This window comes from Oncorhynchus masou, chromosome 14 (assembly GCF_036934945.1).
Source record: "Oncorhynchus masou masou isolate Uvic2021 chromosome 14, UVic_Omas_1.1, whole genome shotgun sequence".
Lineage (NCBI taxonomy): Eukaryota > Metazoa > Chordata > Actinopteri > Salmoniformes > Salmonidae > Oncorhynchus > Oncorhynchus masou.
Window position 1 is genome coordinate 5018884 of NC_088225.1, and position 19231 is coordinate 5038114.

The 19231-nt window shown below is 44.2% G+C and overlaps 1 protein-coding gene across 1 annotated transcript in view; it reads right to left on the bottom strand.

The window, feature by feature from the left end:
- Window positions 1-1672: 1672 nt before the first annotated feature.
- LOC135554009 (C-type mannose receptor 2-like) overlaps window positions 1673-19231 on the bottom strand; it is a 40374-nt gene continuing 22815 nt past the window's right edge. The window contains exons 16-29 of the mRNA XM_064986002.1: window positions 15742-15774; window positions 15463-15629; window positions 14935-15103; window positions 14688-14830; window positions 14378-14492; window positions 13801-13967; window positions 13476-13584; window positions 13016-13254; window positions 12630-12795; window positions 12313-12462; window positions 7518-7637; window positions 7073-7252; window positions 6881-6904; window positions 1673-6724 (exon numbers count right to left, since the gene is read on the bottom strand). Of these exons, the coding sequence (XP_064842074.1) occupies window positions 6504-6724; window positions 6881-6904; window positions 7073-7252; window positions 7518-7637; window positions 12313-12462; window positions 12630-12795; window positions 13016-13254; window positions 13476-13584; window positions 13801-13967; window positions 14378-14492; window positions 14688-14830; window positions 14935-15103; window positions 15463-15629; window positions 15742-15774 (2003 nt within the window). The 3' untranslated portion in view covers window positions 1673-6503. The remainder of the gene's footprint in view (window positions 6725-6880; window positions 6905-7072; window positions 7253-7517; window positions 7638-12312; window positions 12463-12629; window positions 12796-13015; window positions 13255-13475; window positions 13585-13800; window positions 13968-14377; window positions 14493-14687; window positions 14831-14934; window positions 15104-15462; window positions 15630-15741; window positions 15775-19231) is intronic.

Consider the following 19231-nt stretch of genomic DNA (forward strand, 5'->3'; position numbering starts at 1 on the left):
ATAGATATAAATATTCTAAATATGAACAAATGTACAAATAAATAATACGGTAATAAATTAAAATATAAAAATGCTATTTTCTACATCATGGCTCTTACATCAGTACCACTAACAGCGTAAAATATTTGGGCAGATGAGTTTTGACAGGCAGTCTAAGTGAGATAATGACAAAGACATTTAGTTCTCTCCCTGCACGAGAAACAATCTCCTCTGTTTGATTTGGGATGAGTGATTCCCTCCGTACTCAGACAGAGAGGTCTCTCGCTTGATTAGGGCACAAACAATCAGCCTAAATACCAATATTAATCCAAGTGTTCTGCCTAATCACTACACCCCTGGTTCATTGGTCCATGGAACAAACCCTGGAGAGACACCTAGGTCAAATAATTTGCCAAACAGTGTACCCCTGGCCAGTGGATAGAGCCGTCGGGCCTCATGTCCACTTGACTGGCATACCTGGTCTGACAAACTGATTGTCTGTCTTAAAAGGCTCCAGTTGAACTCGTTACAATGGCTCACAGCACATTAGTTATCAAGTATCAAGGTAAGACCCAAGTGCAGACTGTATGAAGTAACAAAGTTTATTGTAACAGAGACAGGCAAACGACAGGTCAAGGCGGGTAGGGGTCAATAATCCAGAGTAGGAGCAAAGGTACAGGACGGCAGGCTCAGGGACAGCCAAAGTGGTCAGTCGAGCGGGTACAGTGTCAGGACTGGCAAGACAGGTGCCGACAGGACAAACACTGGTAAGCTTGGCAAACAAGACAAACTGGCACAACTAGACAGGAAACACAGGTATAAATACCCAGAGGATAAGTGGGGAAGATGGGCTACACCTGGAGGGAGGTGGAGACAAGCACAAGGACAGGCGAAACAGATCAGGGCTAGACATTAGTGCTCCAGCTACAGCTAGGGGGAAGCCATAATGCCTCGCTGCCAGATCAGCCACAACAGGCAGGCCGCACGTAGACAAGCTATTGGTGCCTGCCAAGCCAGGCAGAAGGAGTCCCTGCCAGAGCAAAGGTAGAGGTCCCCGGTCCATTCTCCTCCAATGAGGTGTGGCAGATCAGGATCACAGCCTGAACTGAGAGTCTGAACAGACTGGATGGAGACACAGCCGCAGACATTCAAGCACACAGAAACATGAGCATACAGTAGATATGTATGGGGTGGAGAGAGAGAGAGAGAGACAGAGAGAGAGAGAGAGAGACAGAGAGAGACAGAGAGAGAGAGAGAGAGAGAGAGAGAGAGAGAGAGAGAGAGAGACAGAGAGAGAGAGAGAGAGAGAGAGAGACAGAGAGAGAGAGAGAGAGAAAGACAGAGAGAGAGAGAGAGAGACAGAGAGAGAGAGAGAGAGAAAGACACAGAGAGAGAGAGAGAGAAAGACAAAGACAGAGAGAGAAAGACAAAGACAGAGAGAGACAGACAAAGACAGAGAGAGAATATGAAGCATCAGACCAGGATAGTGAGGAACTCATTTGGAAACAGTCAAGCTGTTACGGTAAGCAAGTCCTGCCCTCTGGTGGGGGTTCTTCAACATCACCACTATTTATCTTACCATTTCAGTCATGATATGTCAACCGCAAACATCTTGTCCCCCCACAATAATGTGCAAATAATGTGCAAATAACTAAAGTACCAAGAACTTATGAAATAATTCTATCGACAGTCATTTAGCCAACATATATTTTATTCATTTCATATAAAAACAACAAATATTTAAAAAATCAAAACAGGTGCTTACTTGAACCTTTCTTCACAGGGACTCAAATTTTAAAAGCCCGCCACAGTCACACAGTCAGTCCCAGACAAGGCAAAACATCAGGGCCAGACTCATACATCGTCACATTGTAGGCAACTCCAACTGGTAGGCAGCTCAAATTTATTACAACCAGTTCGGCAGTCATTTGGAAGCTGGGTGTGACAGCAACCCTCCACTAGGAGGCAGGGTGAACCGATTACATTTCACTTCTCTCATCTCCATTCCTCTCTCCCTGACCCTTTCTTTCCCCATAAGTGCCTGTGCCTGCCTGTCAGTCTCTTTCTCTCCCTCCATTCTCCCCCCCCCCCCTACATTTCTCCCATTCTCTCACCCTTCTCTTTCGGCCCTGAGCCCTTTTGCTCTGATTGGTTCCAGACCTGCCACTGAGTTCTTCTTGTCGACTCAACATTCCACAGTTGGAGATGACAACACACAAGCAAGACCCCCCCCCCCCTCCTCCCTCTCCTTCCATCTTCCCTCCCCATCTCTCCTCAGCCCCATTTGTCTGGTTTACAGAGCAGAAAAGAGCTGGTTTCAAAGTGTGGCTCACTGGCCCACCGAGAGTTTATATCTCAAACGTTTCCAAAGAATTCCACGGATCAGGAGGACAGAAATCTGGTCATGAGAAGGAGGGAACTGTAGGAAGAGGAATGTTATGTGGGGGGAGAAAACATCTGTTTTTGCCTCCTATTCAAATGGGAACCCAGAAGTTAGGGTTTGGGTTGATTCCCTGCATTGAATCTAGTTGTGCTTTGTTAGAAACCTTACTTTCCTCCCCCCAATAATGTATTCCACAAGGTTAAGACATGACAAGGGGAAATAAGATGGATGAGTTGATCTTTCTATTTCTAAATATTTTAAGTATGTGGTGGATCCTTTGCCTTTTCAAACTAGTTCTTTGGTTTTCCTAGCTGTATTTTGCATTGATATAGAGGGTACCCCTTAAGTAAGGTTCTCTAGTACCTTGTGGAACATACCACATACAAATGACAACAAGTTTGTCGCAACATCCAGAACTGTAATACTGCATATACAGTACCAATCAAAAGTTTGGACACACCTACTCATTCAAGGGTATTGTTTTTTTTGTGTTTTTTTTACTATTTTCTACATTGAAGAATAATAGTCAAGACATCAAAACGGTGAAATGACACATATAGAATCATGTAGTAACCAAAACGTGTCCTGTTGGTCAACACACCTCCGTGCTGTGTAAGGTCTATTTGACCAAGGAGAGTGATGGGGTGCTGCATCAGATGACCTGACCTCCACAATCACCCGACCTCAACCCAATTGAGATGGTTTGGGATGAGTTGGACCGCAGAGTGAAGGAAAAACAGCCAACAAGTGATCAGCATATGTGGGTACTCCTTCAAGACTGTTGGAAATGCATTCCATGTGAAGCTGGTTGAGAGAATGCCAAGAGTGTGCACATATTATTATTTATTTTTTAAACACTTTTTTGGTTACTACATGATTCCATGTATGTTATTTCATAGTTTTGATGTCTTCACTATTATTCTACAATGTAGAAAAATTGAAAAAGAAAGAAAAACCCTGAAATGAGTAGGTGTGTACAAACTTTTGACTGGTATCGTACATGTTGACTCATGTCAGATGTGTCACTTTCAAGTGAATGACCGACAGGTGACCTAAGTTCCATGACATGACCAAAAGTTTGTGGACACCTGTTCATCAAACATCTCGTTCCAAAATCATGGGCATCAATATGGAGTTGGTCCCCCCTTTGCTGTCATAACAGCCTCCACTCTTCTGGGAAGGCTGTACACTATATGTTGGGACTTCCATTCAGCCACAAGAGCATTATTGAGGTCGAGCACTGATGTTGGGCGATTAAGCCTGGCTAGCAGTCGGCGTTCCAATTCATCCCAAAGGTGTTCGATGGGGTTGAGTTGAGGACCTCGCTTTGTGCACAAGGGCATTGTCATGCTGAAACAGAAAAGGGCCTTCCCCAAGCTGTTGCCACAAAGTTGGAAGCACAGAATCATCTAGAATGTCATTGTATACTGTAGCATTAAGATTCCCCTTCACTGGAGTTTAGGGGCCAGAACCATGAAAAACAGCCCCAGACCATTAGTCCTTCTCCACCAAACTTTACTGTTGGCACTATGCATTCGGGTTGGTAGCATTTTGCTGGCGTCCACCAGAGCCCAGATTTGTCCATCGGACTGCCAGATGGTGAAGCGTGATTCATCACTCCAGAGAATGCGTTTCCACTGCTCCAGAGTCCAATGCCGGAGAGCTTTACACCACTCCAGCCTACGCTTGGCATTGTGCATGGTGATCTTAAGCTTGTGTGCGGCTGCTCGGCCATGGAAACCCATTTCATGAAGCTCCTGACAAACAGTTCTTGTGCTGACGTTGCTTACAGTTACAGTTTGGTACTCAGTAGTGAGTGTTGCAACCAAGGACAGACGATTTCTACACCCTACGCGCTTCAGCACTCTGCGGTCCCATTCTGTGAGCTTGTGTGGCCTACCACTTCGCGGCTGAGCCGTTGTTGCTCCTAAACGTTTCCACTTCCCAATAACAGCACTTACAGTTGACCGGGGCAGCTCTAGCAGGGAAGAAATTTGACGAAAGGTGGCATCAAAGTCACTGAGATCTTCAGAAACGCCATTCTACTGCTAATGTTTGACTATGGAGATTGCATGGCTGTGTGCTTGATTTAATACACCGGTCAGCAACGGGTGTGGCTGAAATAGCCGAATCCAATCATTTAAATGGGTGTCCACATACTTTGTATATATAGGGTATGTTTTCCATGGCTGCAGGTCAGTGTGTAATCGTACCACCAACAAACACAGACATTAACATGGGAAATCTAACCATCCATACCAGTCATGAGACTAACACAGACATTCACATACTTTACACCATGTTACCCATCCAAAAGTCAAAGGAAGGAAATAACACAAAAACAATTGAAAAGTACCTTAGTAATAACGCATAAACAAAGGAGTGAATGCACTGTCCTTTGCTTAAAGTAACTGTCTAGAGGCCTCCTGAGTGGCACAGTGGTCTAAGGCACTGCATTGCAGTGCTTGAGGTGCCACTACAGGCCCAGGTTCAATACCAGCCTGTGTCACAACTGTCCATGTCCGGGAGTTCCATAGGGCGGCGCACAATTGGCCCAACGTTGTCCGGGGAGGGTTTGGCCGGGGGGCTTTATTTGAGTCATTGTGCTCTTGTGGCAGGCTGGGTGCCTGCACACTGTAATTAGTTGGAGAGTGCAGCTGGCGGGTGGGTGGTTTGGAAGGTCATCTTTTGGAGGATGATGACTTGACCGTCACTCCTCCTGAGACCGTTGGGGAGTTGCAGCGATGAGACAAGATCAACAAAAACAAAAGTAACTGTCTAGTGAAAATCTCACTTTTTTCTTCTGTTAACCCATAACCAAGTAATGTTGTTGACTTATCCTATACTCGTATTTGTGGTCAAAGCATGAATTGGAGAAAAAAATACTTCAAAAACCCCACCTCAAACCTGTATCTCAAACAGACTGTTTAAAAAACGCTTGCTACTTCCTCATAGAAGATGATTTCATCCTCCTAAGGAGGATGTGCTGGCCAATCAGTGGTCTACTCGCATGTATATTTTTAATGACCGAAATACTCCCACACCATTCTGTTGTTGGGGTACGCCCACACCATTCCAACACAGAAAAGCTGCTTTTTAACATTCTTAAGGAAAACTATTTCACTCATATTGTAATTAACTATAGGTCTAATTTCATAGACATCTGGAAACACTGGACAGTTACTTTAAGTAATAAATGTTGGCTCTTCTCATGATGGTGGTAGAAAGTGCTAAAACAAACCCTCTAAAACCCTCTAGAATGTTACATACTGAAATATAATGGGTGTCATACCCCTATCGACCCCATCACACTGTACCAAGACAACAAAAGACGGTATCAGTCTGTATCAACGTCAAATTTCTCTCTCTCTCTCTCCTACTGTATGTGCAGTTGTGGTGAACAGGCCAGGGACTCGTTAAAATCACTCTAAAATCACCACTCTAAAAATCACTGTCCTCCTCTCTTCCACACTGAAGTAAGTATTGCTTTCCAACCAGCCTTTGCTGACGTGTCAGTCAGAACAGAAGGGGGGGAGGGAAGGGGTCGGGCAACAACAAAAGCTTCACCACAACAACCAGAATTAGAAGGAGGATTCGCTACAGATTCACTACAGCTGCACTGGACAAAAAAAACACACAAAACAAACCAAAAGGACATATACAAAACAAACCTGACGTTAACCTCAGGTAAATACTGTCATGGTCTCGATGGAAATTGTGTTGATATTTGGATGATACTGAGTCTCCTGACAAGGGAAGAACTGGTGCAAAGCCTTAGTCTTTGGCTTTTGGCATCTGCCTTTTTGACTTCGGGACCAAAAACAGGAAGTGTTTGAAATGAAATGTGAAATGTGAAACTGACATCAGAAACATTATTGCTATACTACTAAGAAAAGCAGTTCATATTGTAATTTGCATATTATTAACCCCTTTGGAGAATGACTGTTTAAATGGAATTTGATTGACATCTGCTGCGCTCGACACATCACAGACCTTCAGCATCTTCAGCATCTTTTCAAACAGAACAGGGACATAAAATGTAGAAGCAGAATGCGTATCAGTCAGACAGTGGGTCAGTCAGTATTAGGTACTCCCAGGTGTCTCCTGCCCTGGGGGGAGGGGCCAGGCCTGGTTGGCTGTGCTACTCCGGCTGCTCGTTGAGCTCCATGTCAGACACCAGGATGTTCTTTTCGGCCTGTTCGGAGGGGTTGGAGTTGGTACGGCTGTAGCGCGCCCCCTCGTAAGATCCCCGGGAGCCTGCCTGGCGCCGGCGGTACAGGTAGATCACGCCTGCGATGAGGATCACCAACGCCAGGCCCGTCACCATGATCACAATCAGAGTGGGCAGGTGGTCCTCTTCAGCTGAGACAGACAGGGAGGGAGGGGGAGAGAGAGAAGGAAAGAAAGAGAGACTGTTTTTTTTTTTTTTTTTTTTTTACAGATTAGCATTACAGATTTAAACAAATCTAACATTTGATTACTTGAAGAATCAACATGGGATATCCTATCCATACTTACAGACTACCGCCAAAGCCTCAGCACCTGCAACGGAAAAGATAACATTTGAGTTGTGTTGTCAGTTCAGAGATTGCTGTTTGCAGATATAAATGAAGCACAGTAGGTGGTCATACATCTTTGCTATCACTGTGTACACATATGGCGTTGTCCATAGTGTTATTTGTCTGTGCTACAGGGTGAGGCCTTCCTTACTGCGTGGCCGTTTGCAGATGACTCCGTGTGTATGGTTCTTGCAGGAGCCTGGTTTCCAAAGGCCTGTGTTGCTCTGGATCCAGAAGCAGGCGTTGGGAAACAGCGTGCTCAAGTTGGTGCCCTGCACCTCCCAGTTAGTGAACTTCACCTCCGCACTCTCAGGCCACATCAGACTGCCCCCTGCAGGACAACACCAGGAACAACACACACATACACACACGCTTGTCTGAAGAATATATTGAAATATCCCTGGAGAACCCTATCACTGCTAATTTAGACTTATTGACGTGTACAAATCATGTATGTAATATATGAATGAGTATATGGATAGCATACAGTACCCATTAGATTATATGATCTTGCAGTATATGATATTTACATGTTTTTAACAGTTGGAACCATCTGTGTATACTTTTCACTGTGTACATCCTGAGGAGTTCCCTACCTTTGGAGTTAAAGGTCATACCCAGCCAGGCTCCGTGGGCCTGCTCCTGGTAGCCCTGGATGTGCTCCCACACAAAGCCATTCTCTGTTTCATCCAGGACCGACAGCAGCTGGCCACCCACTGGAGGGGAGAGAGGGGGGTATATAGAGAGAGAGAGAGCGAGAAGATCAGATAACCATATTGAGATAATTAAATGCGGTCAGAGAGGAGTTGACAGACAGAGGGAGGTGTGAAACAAGGAAAGAGAGGGATGATAAGGAAAATGAAAGTGGGAAATCATGAGATAATAAATCGAGTGCATTTCAATTACAGCTCAATGAATCACTGCTAATTTAAACTTATTGACGTATTTGGTCATTGACGTCAGTGCTGAGCGCTGAAAGCTCTCTCTATGACTACAGCGATTGAGTGGAAAGAGCTGTAATGTACTCTGTGATCTTTTAGTGTCACAATGTGCATGTAAAGTGTCACATATAGACTGTTTGTAGTTATTATGGATCCCCATTAGCTATATATAGAGACGGTATTTGTATTTATTATGGATCCCCATTAGCTATATATAGAGACGGTATTTGTATTTATTATGGATCCCCATTAGCTACATATAGAGACGGTATTTGTATTTATTATGGATCCCCATTAGCTACATATAGAGACGGTTTGTATTTGTATTTATTATGGATCCCCATTAGCGGCTGCCAAGGAAACAGCTACTCTTCCTGGGGTCCGGCAAAATTAAGGCAGTTATACAATTTAAAAAACATTACAATACATTCATAACAGATTTCACAACACACTAAGTGTGTGCCCTCAGGCCCCTACTCCACAACCACATATCTACAACACAAAATCCATGTGTATGTGTGTGTATAGTGCGCATGTTATCATCTGAGTGTATGCATGTGTCTGTGCCTATGTTTGTGTTGCTTCACAGTCCCCGCTGTTCCATAAGGTGTATTTTTTATCTGTTGTTTAAATCTGATTCTCCTGCTTGCATCAGTTATGGCTCTATGAAGTACTGTGCGCCTCCCATACTCTGTGAAGAGTGTGAAGAGACCTCTGGTGGTATGTCTTGTGGGGTGTGCATGGGTGTCTCAGGGCTCCCGAGTGACGCAGCGGTCTAAGGCACTGCATCTCATTGCTAGAGGCGTTACTACAGACCTTGGTTCGATTCCAGGCTCTATCACAACCGGCCGTGATTGGGAGTCCCATAGGGCGGGCGCACAATTGGCCCAGCGTCATCCAGGTTAGGGTTTGGCCAGGGTAGGCTGTCATTGTAAATAAGAATTTGTCTAGTTGCCTAGTTAAATAAAGATGAAATAAAATAAAAGGTCTGAGCTGTGTGCTAGTCATTTAAACAGTCAACTCTGGACTCTATGTCACCAGGCTGCTCGTTAGGGCGCACACCTGTCACCAGCGGTACGCGCATAATGACACTCACCTGGACTCCATCACCTCCTTGATCTCCTGCCCTATATATGTCACTTCTTTGGTTTCTTCCCCAGTCGTCATTGTTGCTGTTTCATGTCGGTGCGCTGTTTGTGTTTCTTGTTTTGTTCATTTATTTATTAAATGTATTCACTCCCTGAACTTGCTTCCTGACTCTCCGCGCATATCGTTACGTTTCAACATGTCAATACCTCTCTCAAATGCAAGTAGTGATGAAGTCAATTTCGCCAGGAGAGATTGACATGCATATCCAAGGACCAGTTGTGCTGCCCTGTTCTGAGCCAATTGCAATTTTCCTAAGTTCCTCTTTGCGGCACCTGACCACATGACTGAACAGTAGTCAATGTGCGACAAAACTAGAGTCTGTAGGACCTGCTTTGTTGATAGTGCTGTTAAGGTAGAGCAACAGTTTATTATTGATAGACTTCTCCAAATCTTTGCTACTGTTGTAAAAAATATGTTTTGACCATGACAGTTTACAATCCAGGGTTACTCCAAGCAGTTTAGTTACCTCAACTTGCAATTTCCACATTATTTCTTACAAGTTTTAGTTGAGGTTTAGGGTTTAGTGAATGATCTGTCCCAAATACAGTGCTTATAGATAAATATTTAGGACTAACTTATTCCTTCCCACCCATTCTGAAACTAATTGCAGCTCTTAAGTGTTGCAGTCATTTCAGCCGCTGTAGTAGCTGACGTGTATAGTGTTGAGTCATCCGTATACAAACACACACACTGGCTTTACTTAAAGCCAGTGGCATGTTATTAGTAAAGATTGAAAAAAGGGGCCTAGACAGCTGCCCTGGGGAATTCCTGATTCTACTTGGATTATGTGGGAGAGGCTTCTATTAAATAACACCCTCTGTGTTCTGTTAGACAGGTAACTCTTTATCCACATTATAGCAGGGGATGTAAAGCCATAACACATACGTTTTTCCAGCAGCAGACTATGATCAATCATGTCAAAAGCCGCACTGAAGTCTAACAAAACAGCCCCCACAATCTTTTCATCATCAGTAATTTGTGTGTAAGTGCTGTGCTTGTTGAATGTCCTTCCTTATAAGTGTGCTGAAAGTCTGTTGTCAGTTTGTTTACTGTAAAATAGCATTGTATCTTGTCAAACACAATTTTTTCCATGAGTTTACTAAGGGTTGGTAACAGGCTGATTGGTCGGCTATTTGAGCCAGTAAAGGGGGCTTCGCTATTCTTAGGTAGCGGAATGACTTTTTCTTCCCTCCAGGCCTGAGGGCACACACTTTCTAGTAGGCTTAAATTGAAGATGTGGCAATATCATCCGCTATTATCCTCAGTAATTTTCCATCCAAGTTGTCAGACCCTGGCGGTGTGTCATTGTTGATAGACAACAATCATTGTTTCACCTCTTCCACACTCACTTTACAGAATTCAAAATTACAATTCTTGTCTTTCATAATTTGGTCAGATATACTTGGATGTGTAGTGTCAGCGTTTGTTGCTGGCATGTCATGCCTAAGTTTGCTAATCTTGCCAATTAAAAAAAATCATTAAAGTAGTTGGCAATATCAGTCCGTTTTGTGAGGAATGAGCCATCTGATTCAATAAATGATGGAGCTGAGTTTGCCCTTTTTCCCAAAATTTCATTGAAGGTGCCCCAAAGCAATTTACTATAATTTTTTATGTCATTTATCTTTGTTTCATAGTGTAGTTTCTTCTTTATATTCAGTTTAGTCACATGATTTCTCAATTTGCAGTACGTTTGCCAATCGGTTGTGCAGCCAGACTTATTTGCCATTCATTTAGCCTCATCCCTCTTCAACCATACAATTTTTCAAATCCTAATCAATCCACAGGGATTTAACAGTTTTTACAGTCGTTTTCTTAATGGCTGCATGCTTATTAGTAACTGGGCTAAGCATTTTCATAAATGTATCAAGTGCAACGTCTGTTTGCTCCTCATTACACACCATGGACCAACAAATATTCTTTACATCAACAACACAAGAATCACTACAAAAGTTATTGTATGACCTCTTATACACTACATTAGGCCCGGCCTTTGGAACTTTGGTTTTCCTAGACATGGCTACTATATTGTGATCACTACATCCAATGGATTTGAATACTACTTTCAAGCACATTTCTGCAGAATTAGTAAAGATGTGATCAATACATGTTGATGATTTCATTCTACCCTGGTAAGTTGACTGATAACCTGAACCTGGTTACAGTGTGAAGCTTTTACTTGAGTGGGTAGTCAAGAAGCCAGTCAATATTTAAATCACCCAGAAAATATACCTCTATTGATATCACATACATTATCAAGCATTTCAGCCGTTATCCAGATACTGACTGTTGGCACTTAGTGGTGTATAGCAGCTTCCCACAAGAATGGTCTTTAGGTGAGGCAGATGAACCTGTACCTATATTACTTCAACAGTATTCAACATTATGTCCTCTCTAATCTTTACAGGAATGTGGCTCTGAAAATAAGCAGTAACCCAGACCAGGGACAGAAGGTTGCAGGGGTCAACTTCAAAATCATAGGGGAAGGAGTAGGAGTAGGCACAGCGGCTGCAGACACAGGTATCCCCAGTGACCAAGGTGCAGGCAGTTCAGACTCCAGGGCAGATAAACTATTTGTTGTTTTTAATCCGCTCCGGGCCTCTCGTTGGGAGTGTAGACTGCTTTACGGGAGGCCGCTGTCTTTGGTTCCACGGCTCGAGACATGCGACCATCGTTGATTGCCATGCTCCTCTTGCTGTGCTCCTTCGACTCTGCTATCAGAAGGGGGAGGGGAGGCAGGAGATTGCTCCCCTGGTGAAAAACTCCTGGCAACACCGGCCAGTCGGATAACGACAAACGACAAGGCGGAGATGCATCCAACAAGGCCGAACGCCGTCCAGCCACCGGCAAGGTATACATTCCGTTTTCTCTAGTTTTTTACGGAGGCTGGCGACCTGCGTAATCAAGGAAGCCATCTCAAGCCTATAATCCTCAGCAGCTCCGACAGGGCTGGCACCATTCATTCACTTCTCCGGACAAAAGGGCCCCATTGGAAAACTAATCTGGGACTAACTCTGTTAGCTTGATGGCTAGCAGCTTTCAAGCAGACTTTAACCTGTCAGTTAAGCGGGATTTCAAGACAAGAAATAGTGGTCCTTGCTGTTTAAGTCGAACCACGTCACGGAATCCACTGTTGTGCGTCCAAAATGGCATCCTATTCTCTATAGGGCTCTGGTCAAAAGTAGTGTACTACATACGGAAAAGGGTGCCATTTGGGACACACTCAATCTGCATGTATAGAGACTGGCTGACTAAGGGTGTATCTGGACTGTGTGATTGGCAGTTGACAGAGTGTCCTCCTTACCCTTCCTGCAGGAGGAGTGGGCGTCGGTCTGCAGCCGGAGGCTCTGCAGGTTGAAGGAGTAGCAGTGGTTCCTAAAAGGCACCCAGGCCCAGTCGCCCAGAGAGTGAGGGCACTGTCCTGGGAAACTCCACTTGTGCACCAAAGCCTCCTCTGATGTGTGTGTGGGGGGGGGGGGGGGAGAGAGAGAGAGAGAGAGAGAGAGAGAGAGAGGAGGACAGGTCTTACACACTATATACACACACATGTTCATATACTGTATTAGGGCACACACACAAACATGCACACACACACGGATGCACACACACACACACACACACCTGTATTAATCTGACAGATGACAGCATCCAGTTTAGCGTCACAGGGGGTCATAGTCCACTGCCCCACCGTGGTCATGTGACCACATCCAGACAGTGTATTAGGCTCCCCATCCCGCCAGGCAGTGTAAATCAGGTCCTCCTCGCCCAACCAGCTGAAGTGCCGTCCCTGAGTGTGGAACAGGGGAGGAGTTCATCCTAAATCTTACCTCATTGGTCAATCTAGTTAAATCAATCTTTGAAGATCTGATTATATCAATGTAATATTGATTTGTAGTGATACAATTATCTCACCCTACATGTTACCATGTTGTTGTATCAAAACAAACCAATTAAGGATCTCGTAGATGTGCATTACTCCTCCCAGCTTGTCATGACCAGGGCCTCACCCCGTAGTTGTAAAGGCCTATCCATGCTGGGAGGTGTAGGCTGTTCATCAGCAGGGTGAGGTAAGCCTGTTGGTAGGGGTCTCTCACTGAAGCCAGCGTCCCGTTCAGAGACTCGCACACATGCAGCGCCCCCATCCAGTCCAGACGCTTCTTCACTATGCGGTACGACACCCCACCCAGGTCCAGGGTTCCGGACAGGGAGGAGGGCAGGAGGGCAGCGCCAGGGGGCAGAGCTGGGTCTAAGGAGACAAAGTTAAATCAGTATATAAAGGAAACTGATTCTGATGACTGATGTAAACACAACTGTTTAATATATCAGGTATGTTTTTCAGTAGGTACAGTACTGTGTAATAGATTCACACAGGAATGCTTGTCTGTTACATAATTCACTGGTTAGTTATGTTATGCACTGTTGAATTGCGAGTTGCTGTGCCGTTTGGAGTTGTGACATGTCCTGTACCTTGTTTCTTCTGGCAGATGTAGCCATGTTTCTCCATCTCACAGGCCCGGGATGCCCACATGCCAGTATTTTTAGCTGGGTTCCCATGGATCATCACCACACAGTTCCCCTGTCAGGTGACAATGACGAACAATGGACATGACAAAGACTGAACCCACGGACCAAACATGCGTCCAAAATGGCACCATATTACATATATAGTGAACTACTTTTGACGAGTACCCTGGTTCTGAAGTAGTGCACTATGTGGGGAATAGGGTGCCATTTGGGATGCCACCAAAGACTGGATTAATACAGAAAAAGATTAGACCAGGGTGGTATGTACCGGACTCTTGTTGTGGAGTGGTCCACTGTTGTCCAGGGGTTCTCCAGAGGCCCAGTTGGTGTAGCTGAGGAGTCCAGGACGAGCCCACTGGAAGTGGCCTTTCGAGTCAGACGTGAGCCCCACCCACAGGTCAAAACTCACGTTGGACAGCAGAGTGGTGACAAAGGCTGTGGGAGACAGCATGCATGATGTTATTCAGTGCTTCCCAAACCTTTTCAATCATGCCCCTCTTTCATCATTGGGGACCTGGGACAAGTTACAAAAAGCTCTCTAAGGTCTGCAATGACTGACATGACAAGAGCAAAACTGCTGATGCACTCCCCAATTTCAAAACTTTCAAGAGTAAGTTGAAAGCCCGACTGAGTTCCTCAAAAAGTATGTTTTCGTGTATGTTCATCTCCCCCTACCACTCCGCCCCCCCCTCTGCCGACAGCCCGACAGTTTGGGAACCACTGATGTTAATGGATGGTGTATGTGTGTGTTTGCCCTTGTGTGGGTATGTGAAACCGTGCGTGTGTTTGTTTGCTTGTGTGTGCGTGTGTGAGTGCATGCGTGTGTCAGTTGAGTATAAAACTACCTTGCTCCACGTGATTGGGCACCACAGCCAAGGCTCCTCCCTGTGACTCACACATGAGCCTGGCTCCTGACCATGTGGCCCTCCGGCTCTCCTCATGACCAAACACCTTATAACACTACACACGCACAGGAAGGTCAGAGGTCAGGTCAGGAAGGACCATCATGCTCTCACACGTAACATAACCCAGGAGAAACCAGTACCTCGGGTGAGAGGTCTGTTTGAGATCTAACGTGAGATCTGATAACAACTGAGAGGATAACTGTCACATCTTTATCAGCACAGTATAAACTACATAACCCAGGAGCCCTACCTTGTGTAGGAAGGGGCCCCAGCCATCGGCGCAGCCCGCGGGGGGCAAGGGGGTGGAGGGTGTGGGTGGGATAGTGCCTGTGACATTCACTCTCTTACAGATGTAGGGCAAGTCTGAGTGGCATTTCTGATCTGCCCACTCCGCTGTAGAATGTTTTAGAATTAAATATTAAATATTGTTTAAAAAAAACACACACACAAAATATGCTATTTATGGGACGAACATTACAGCATCCCTCAACCCTCACCTTTGCTGACTGACATGTGGACACACTTGCGGTCGCGGCTGAGTGGGTGTGGCCTGCTGAGAGCCCAGGACACATAGTTGAGCACAGAGTGGTCTGACCAGTGGAAACGGCCATCGTTCTCATACGTATGAAGCCCCACCCACCAGTGGTCCCCCTCTACCTTGGTCATCTGCAGGTGAGAAAACACACGTGACCTCTAGCCATACACACTTGACCTCCAGTGACATGCAGCGATGTACAGTACAGCAAAGACTATTGGCTTGGATAAAACAACACGTGGTGGCTGGTACCTTTTGTAGAGTTATGAAAGTGCCCACGTGGATGTTTCATTTCTGTCACGTTCTTCATGAACATGAAGTAGCTATAAAAGGGCTCTAACTTTTTTTTTTACGAAGGTTTATAAAGGTTATGTAGCGCACCTTGTGCACTATGTCAACCAGGAAGGCCTCCTTCTCAGCGGTGGATGTGTTACTTTATGAAGGGTGATAAAGTTCTTGTAATGTTTTCATAAAATCTTGTATGTGGTACCTTGTGCAGTGTGTTGGCAAGGAAAACCTCCTCCGTAGAAGAGTGGATGGAAGCCAGAGAAGCACCGAACCAGGAGCAGATCCTCTGGGCTTGGTCCCACGTAGACCGGTGGTCGAAGAACTTATACTCTGCCTCCTGGAAGCCCACCCACTCGCTGGCAGTGGGGGCTGGTGAAGAGAAATAGGAGAAAGAAAAGAGAAGTTGGTGCTAGTGGGTTATGACGGAAGACTATAAAAAAAATAACAGAGACAATGAGAGGAGTGTGGTTTTTAAACTGACCTTCAGTGGGGTTTGGATCCTTATCAACATTTCCTGAAAACACAAAACAAAAAGTGGTCTGAATACATAATTCAGAACAAATGCATAACACTAGTGCTGAGTGATTAGTGTTTTTTGAGGTAGTTTCGGTTTCGGGTAGATTATTAATAAATAATGACTGTTTTCGATTTCAGTTTCGGTCATTTTTTAAAAGATTAAATGCATTATGAAATAATGAATGACATTACAGTGTTTTAATGGAAATTCCAAAACCATAAATTGTGAACATTCAATTGCCAAAACATTGAAAATATTCCATTGTCTTGTCAGGTCCACATTGGATAGACATCAATAGAAAAGTAGGAAATGACTATGAAATAATACAATATTTAAGGTGTATACAGTGCATTCAGAAAGTATTCAGACCCCGTCACTTTATCCACATTTTGTTATGTTACAGCCTTATTCTAAAATAGATTAAATACATGTGTTTCCTCATCAATCTACACACAATACCCCACAATGACAAAACGAAACAGGTTTTAAGAAATACAGAAATACCTTATTTACATAAGTATTCAGACTCTTTGCTATGAGACTCGAAATTGAGCTCAAGTGCATCCTGTTTCAATTGATCACCCTTGAGATGTTTCTACAACTCGATTGGAGACCACCTGTGGTAAATTCAATTGTTTGGACATGATTTGTAAAGGCACACACCTGTCTATATAAGGTCCCACAGTTGACAGTGCAGGTCAGAGCAAAAACCAAGCCATGAGGTCGAAGGAATTGTCTATATTTTGGGCTTATTTTGGACCGAGGGTGAAACCTCTCGCTTTGCCTCGTCTTCTCTGATCCTGTCTTTGTCCGAGTCTGAAAAAACTGGCGCAGTGGATTATGTTCATTGTCGTTAATTGCCACACTTTTTGTGCTAAACTAGGTTGAATATGTGACTCTGTGATGGAAATGTTATACTTGTGCTATTGTATCTACCAATTTCTATGTTGCATGTTTGTGCTTTTCTGTAAACTAATGCCTGTGTTCATGCGAGTGACTGACTGAACGAATCCTCACTATCAATAGCTGCAATTAGGCTGTACGACCAGACCTTTGTTTTGAGAATGAAAGATATCTTCGTTTCAAGGGCTCAGCTTAGAGAGAAGAAGCCTTGTGAGGTGTTGGTATGTCACATGTTATGAACCAGTATTGGTTGGTCGAATGAATGAAACAAAATGGTAATGAGGAATGAATTATGCTAAATCATGCAAATAGAACTTGTCTGTGTAAAGCCATTATATAAGACAACTGCTGGGACTACCCCGGCAGAGCTTCTGACAGACATTCACTACGGTGCATTAGGTTGGTTGGAGCCTCTCCAGCACAGTGTCAATAAACAACGATTCATTTCAAATTGACTTTGAGTGTCCCTGTGTAAGAATTTCCACAACATCACATTTCAGGAAACTAGGCGAATGTTGCGCGTCACTACTTCACAGGAGAGACATTTGAATGTAAAACATACATTTCTTTATCAAAAGGCTTTTTTTAACAGAAATGCCTTCTGGAACATGTGAACCTTTATGTGCCTTAATAAGAAACTTGTTTCCTATCTGTAAATACGAATACAATTGTTAATTTACGAGCCTATTTGTTTTAGACACGGAAAAGACAGGAATCTTCCGGCTAGCCATAATTGACTGAGATAATGGATGGGCTGGACATGCCGAGATTTCGGATTGTCCTGCCATGTAGCAGGCTTTTGTCTATAGTCGTGGCCAAAAGTTTTGAGAATGACACAAGTATTAATTTCCACAAAGTTTGCTGCTTCAGTGTCTTTAGATATTTTTGTCAGATGTTACTATGAAATACTGAAGTGTAATTACAAGCATTTTATACGTGTCAAAAGCTTTTATTGACAATTACATGAAGTTGATACAAAGAGTCAATATTTGCAGAATTGACCCTTCTTTTTCAAGACCTCTGCAATCTGCCCTGGCATGCTGTCAATTAACTTCTGGGCCACATCCTGACTGATGGCAGCTCATTCTTGCATAATCAATGCTAGGAGTTTGTCAGAATTTGTGGGGTTTTGTTTGTCCACCAGCCTCTTGAGGCTTGACCACAAGTTCTCAATGGGATTAAGGTTTAGGGAGTTTCCTGGCCATTGACCCAAAATATTGATGTTTTGTTCCCCGAGACACTTAGTTATCACTTTTGCCTTATGGCAAGGTGCTCCATCATGCTGGAAGAGGCATTGTTCGTCACCAAACTGTTCCTGGGTGGTTGGGAGAAGTTGCTCTCGGAGGATGTGTTGGTACCATTCTTTATTCATGGCTGTGTTCTTAGGAAGAAATTGTGAGTGAGCCCACTCCCTTGGCTGAGAAGCAACCCCACACATGAATGGTCTCCGGATGCATTACTGTTGGCATGACACAGGACTGATGGTAGCGTTCACCTTGTCTTCTCCGGACAAGCTTTTTTTCTGGATGCCCCAAACAATCGGAAAGGGGATTCATCAGAGAAAATGACTTTACCCCAGTCCTCAGCAGTCCAATCCCTGTACATTTTTGCAGAATATCAGTCTGTCCCTGATGTTTTTCCTGGAGAGAAGTGGCTTCTTTGCTGCCCTTCTTGACACCAGGCCATCCTCCAAAAGTCTTCGCCTCATTGTGCATGCAGATGCACTCACACCTGCCTGCTGCCATTCCTGAGCAAGCTCTGTACTGACGGTCCTGGCCCTTGCTGGGCTTTCTTGGGCACCCTGAAGCCTTCTTCACAACAATTGAACCGCTTTCCTTGAAGGTCTTGATGATTCGATAAATGGTTGATTTAGGTGAAATTTTACTGGCAGCAATATCCTTGCCTGTGAAGCCCTTTTTGTGCAAAGCAATGATGATGGCACGTGTTTGCTTGCAGGTAACCATGGTTGACAGAGGAAGAACAAAGATTCCAAGCACCACCCTCCATTTCAAGCTTCCAGTCTGTTATTTGAACTCAATCAGCATGACAGAGTGATCTACAGCCTTGTCCTCGTCAACACTCACACCTGTGTTAATGAGAGAATCACTGGCATGATGTTAGCTGGTCCTTTTGTGGCAGGGCTGAAAGGCAGTTAAAAAGGGATACAGAAGGCTGTTGTATAAAACACCTGTCTCTGGATTACATCTTCAAACTACGGACAACCATGGCATCTGTAACAGGGAGGGAGAAGCGTTCATCCATGTATATGAATAAGAGAGTCTAGCTTGCTACATTTTCAGATATTATACGTTTCTCTAATTTTGTCATAAAGTTATTTTCATTGCAAGTTGAAGCGCACTGTTAGCTCGCTAGCTAACATTAGCTGGATGGCTCACTAGCTAACACTACGTGTATGATCTGTGTAGTAATATTATTTGTATCTCAGAGCCATTTGCATTGCTAGTTATATAGCCGAATGTGAACTAGTTAGCTATCTTTGAACCTTTGTTTAGCGTTAGCTACCTGCAGATTCATGCATGGTAGTAACATT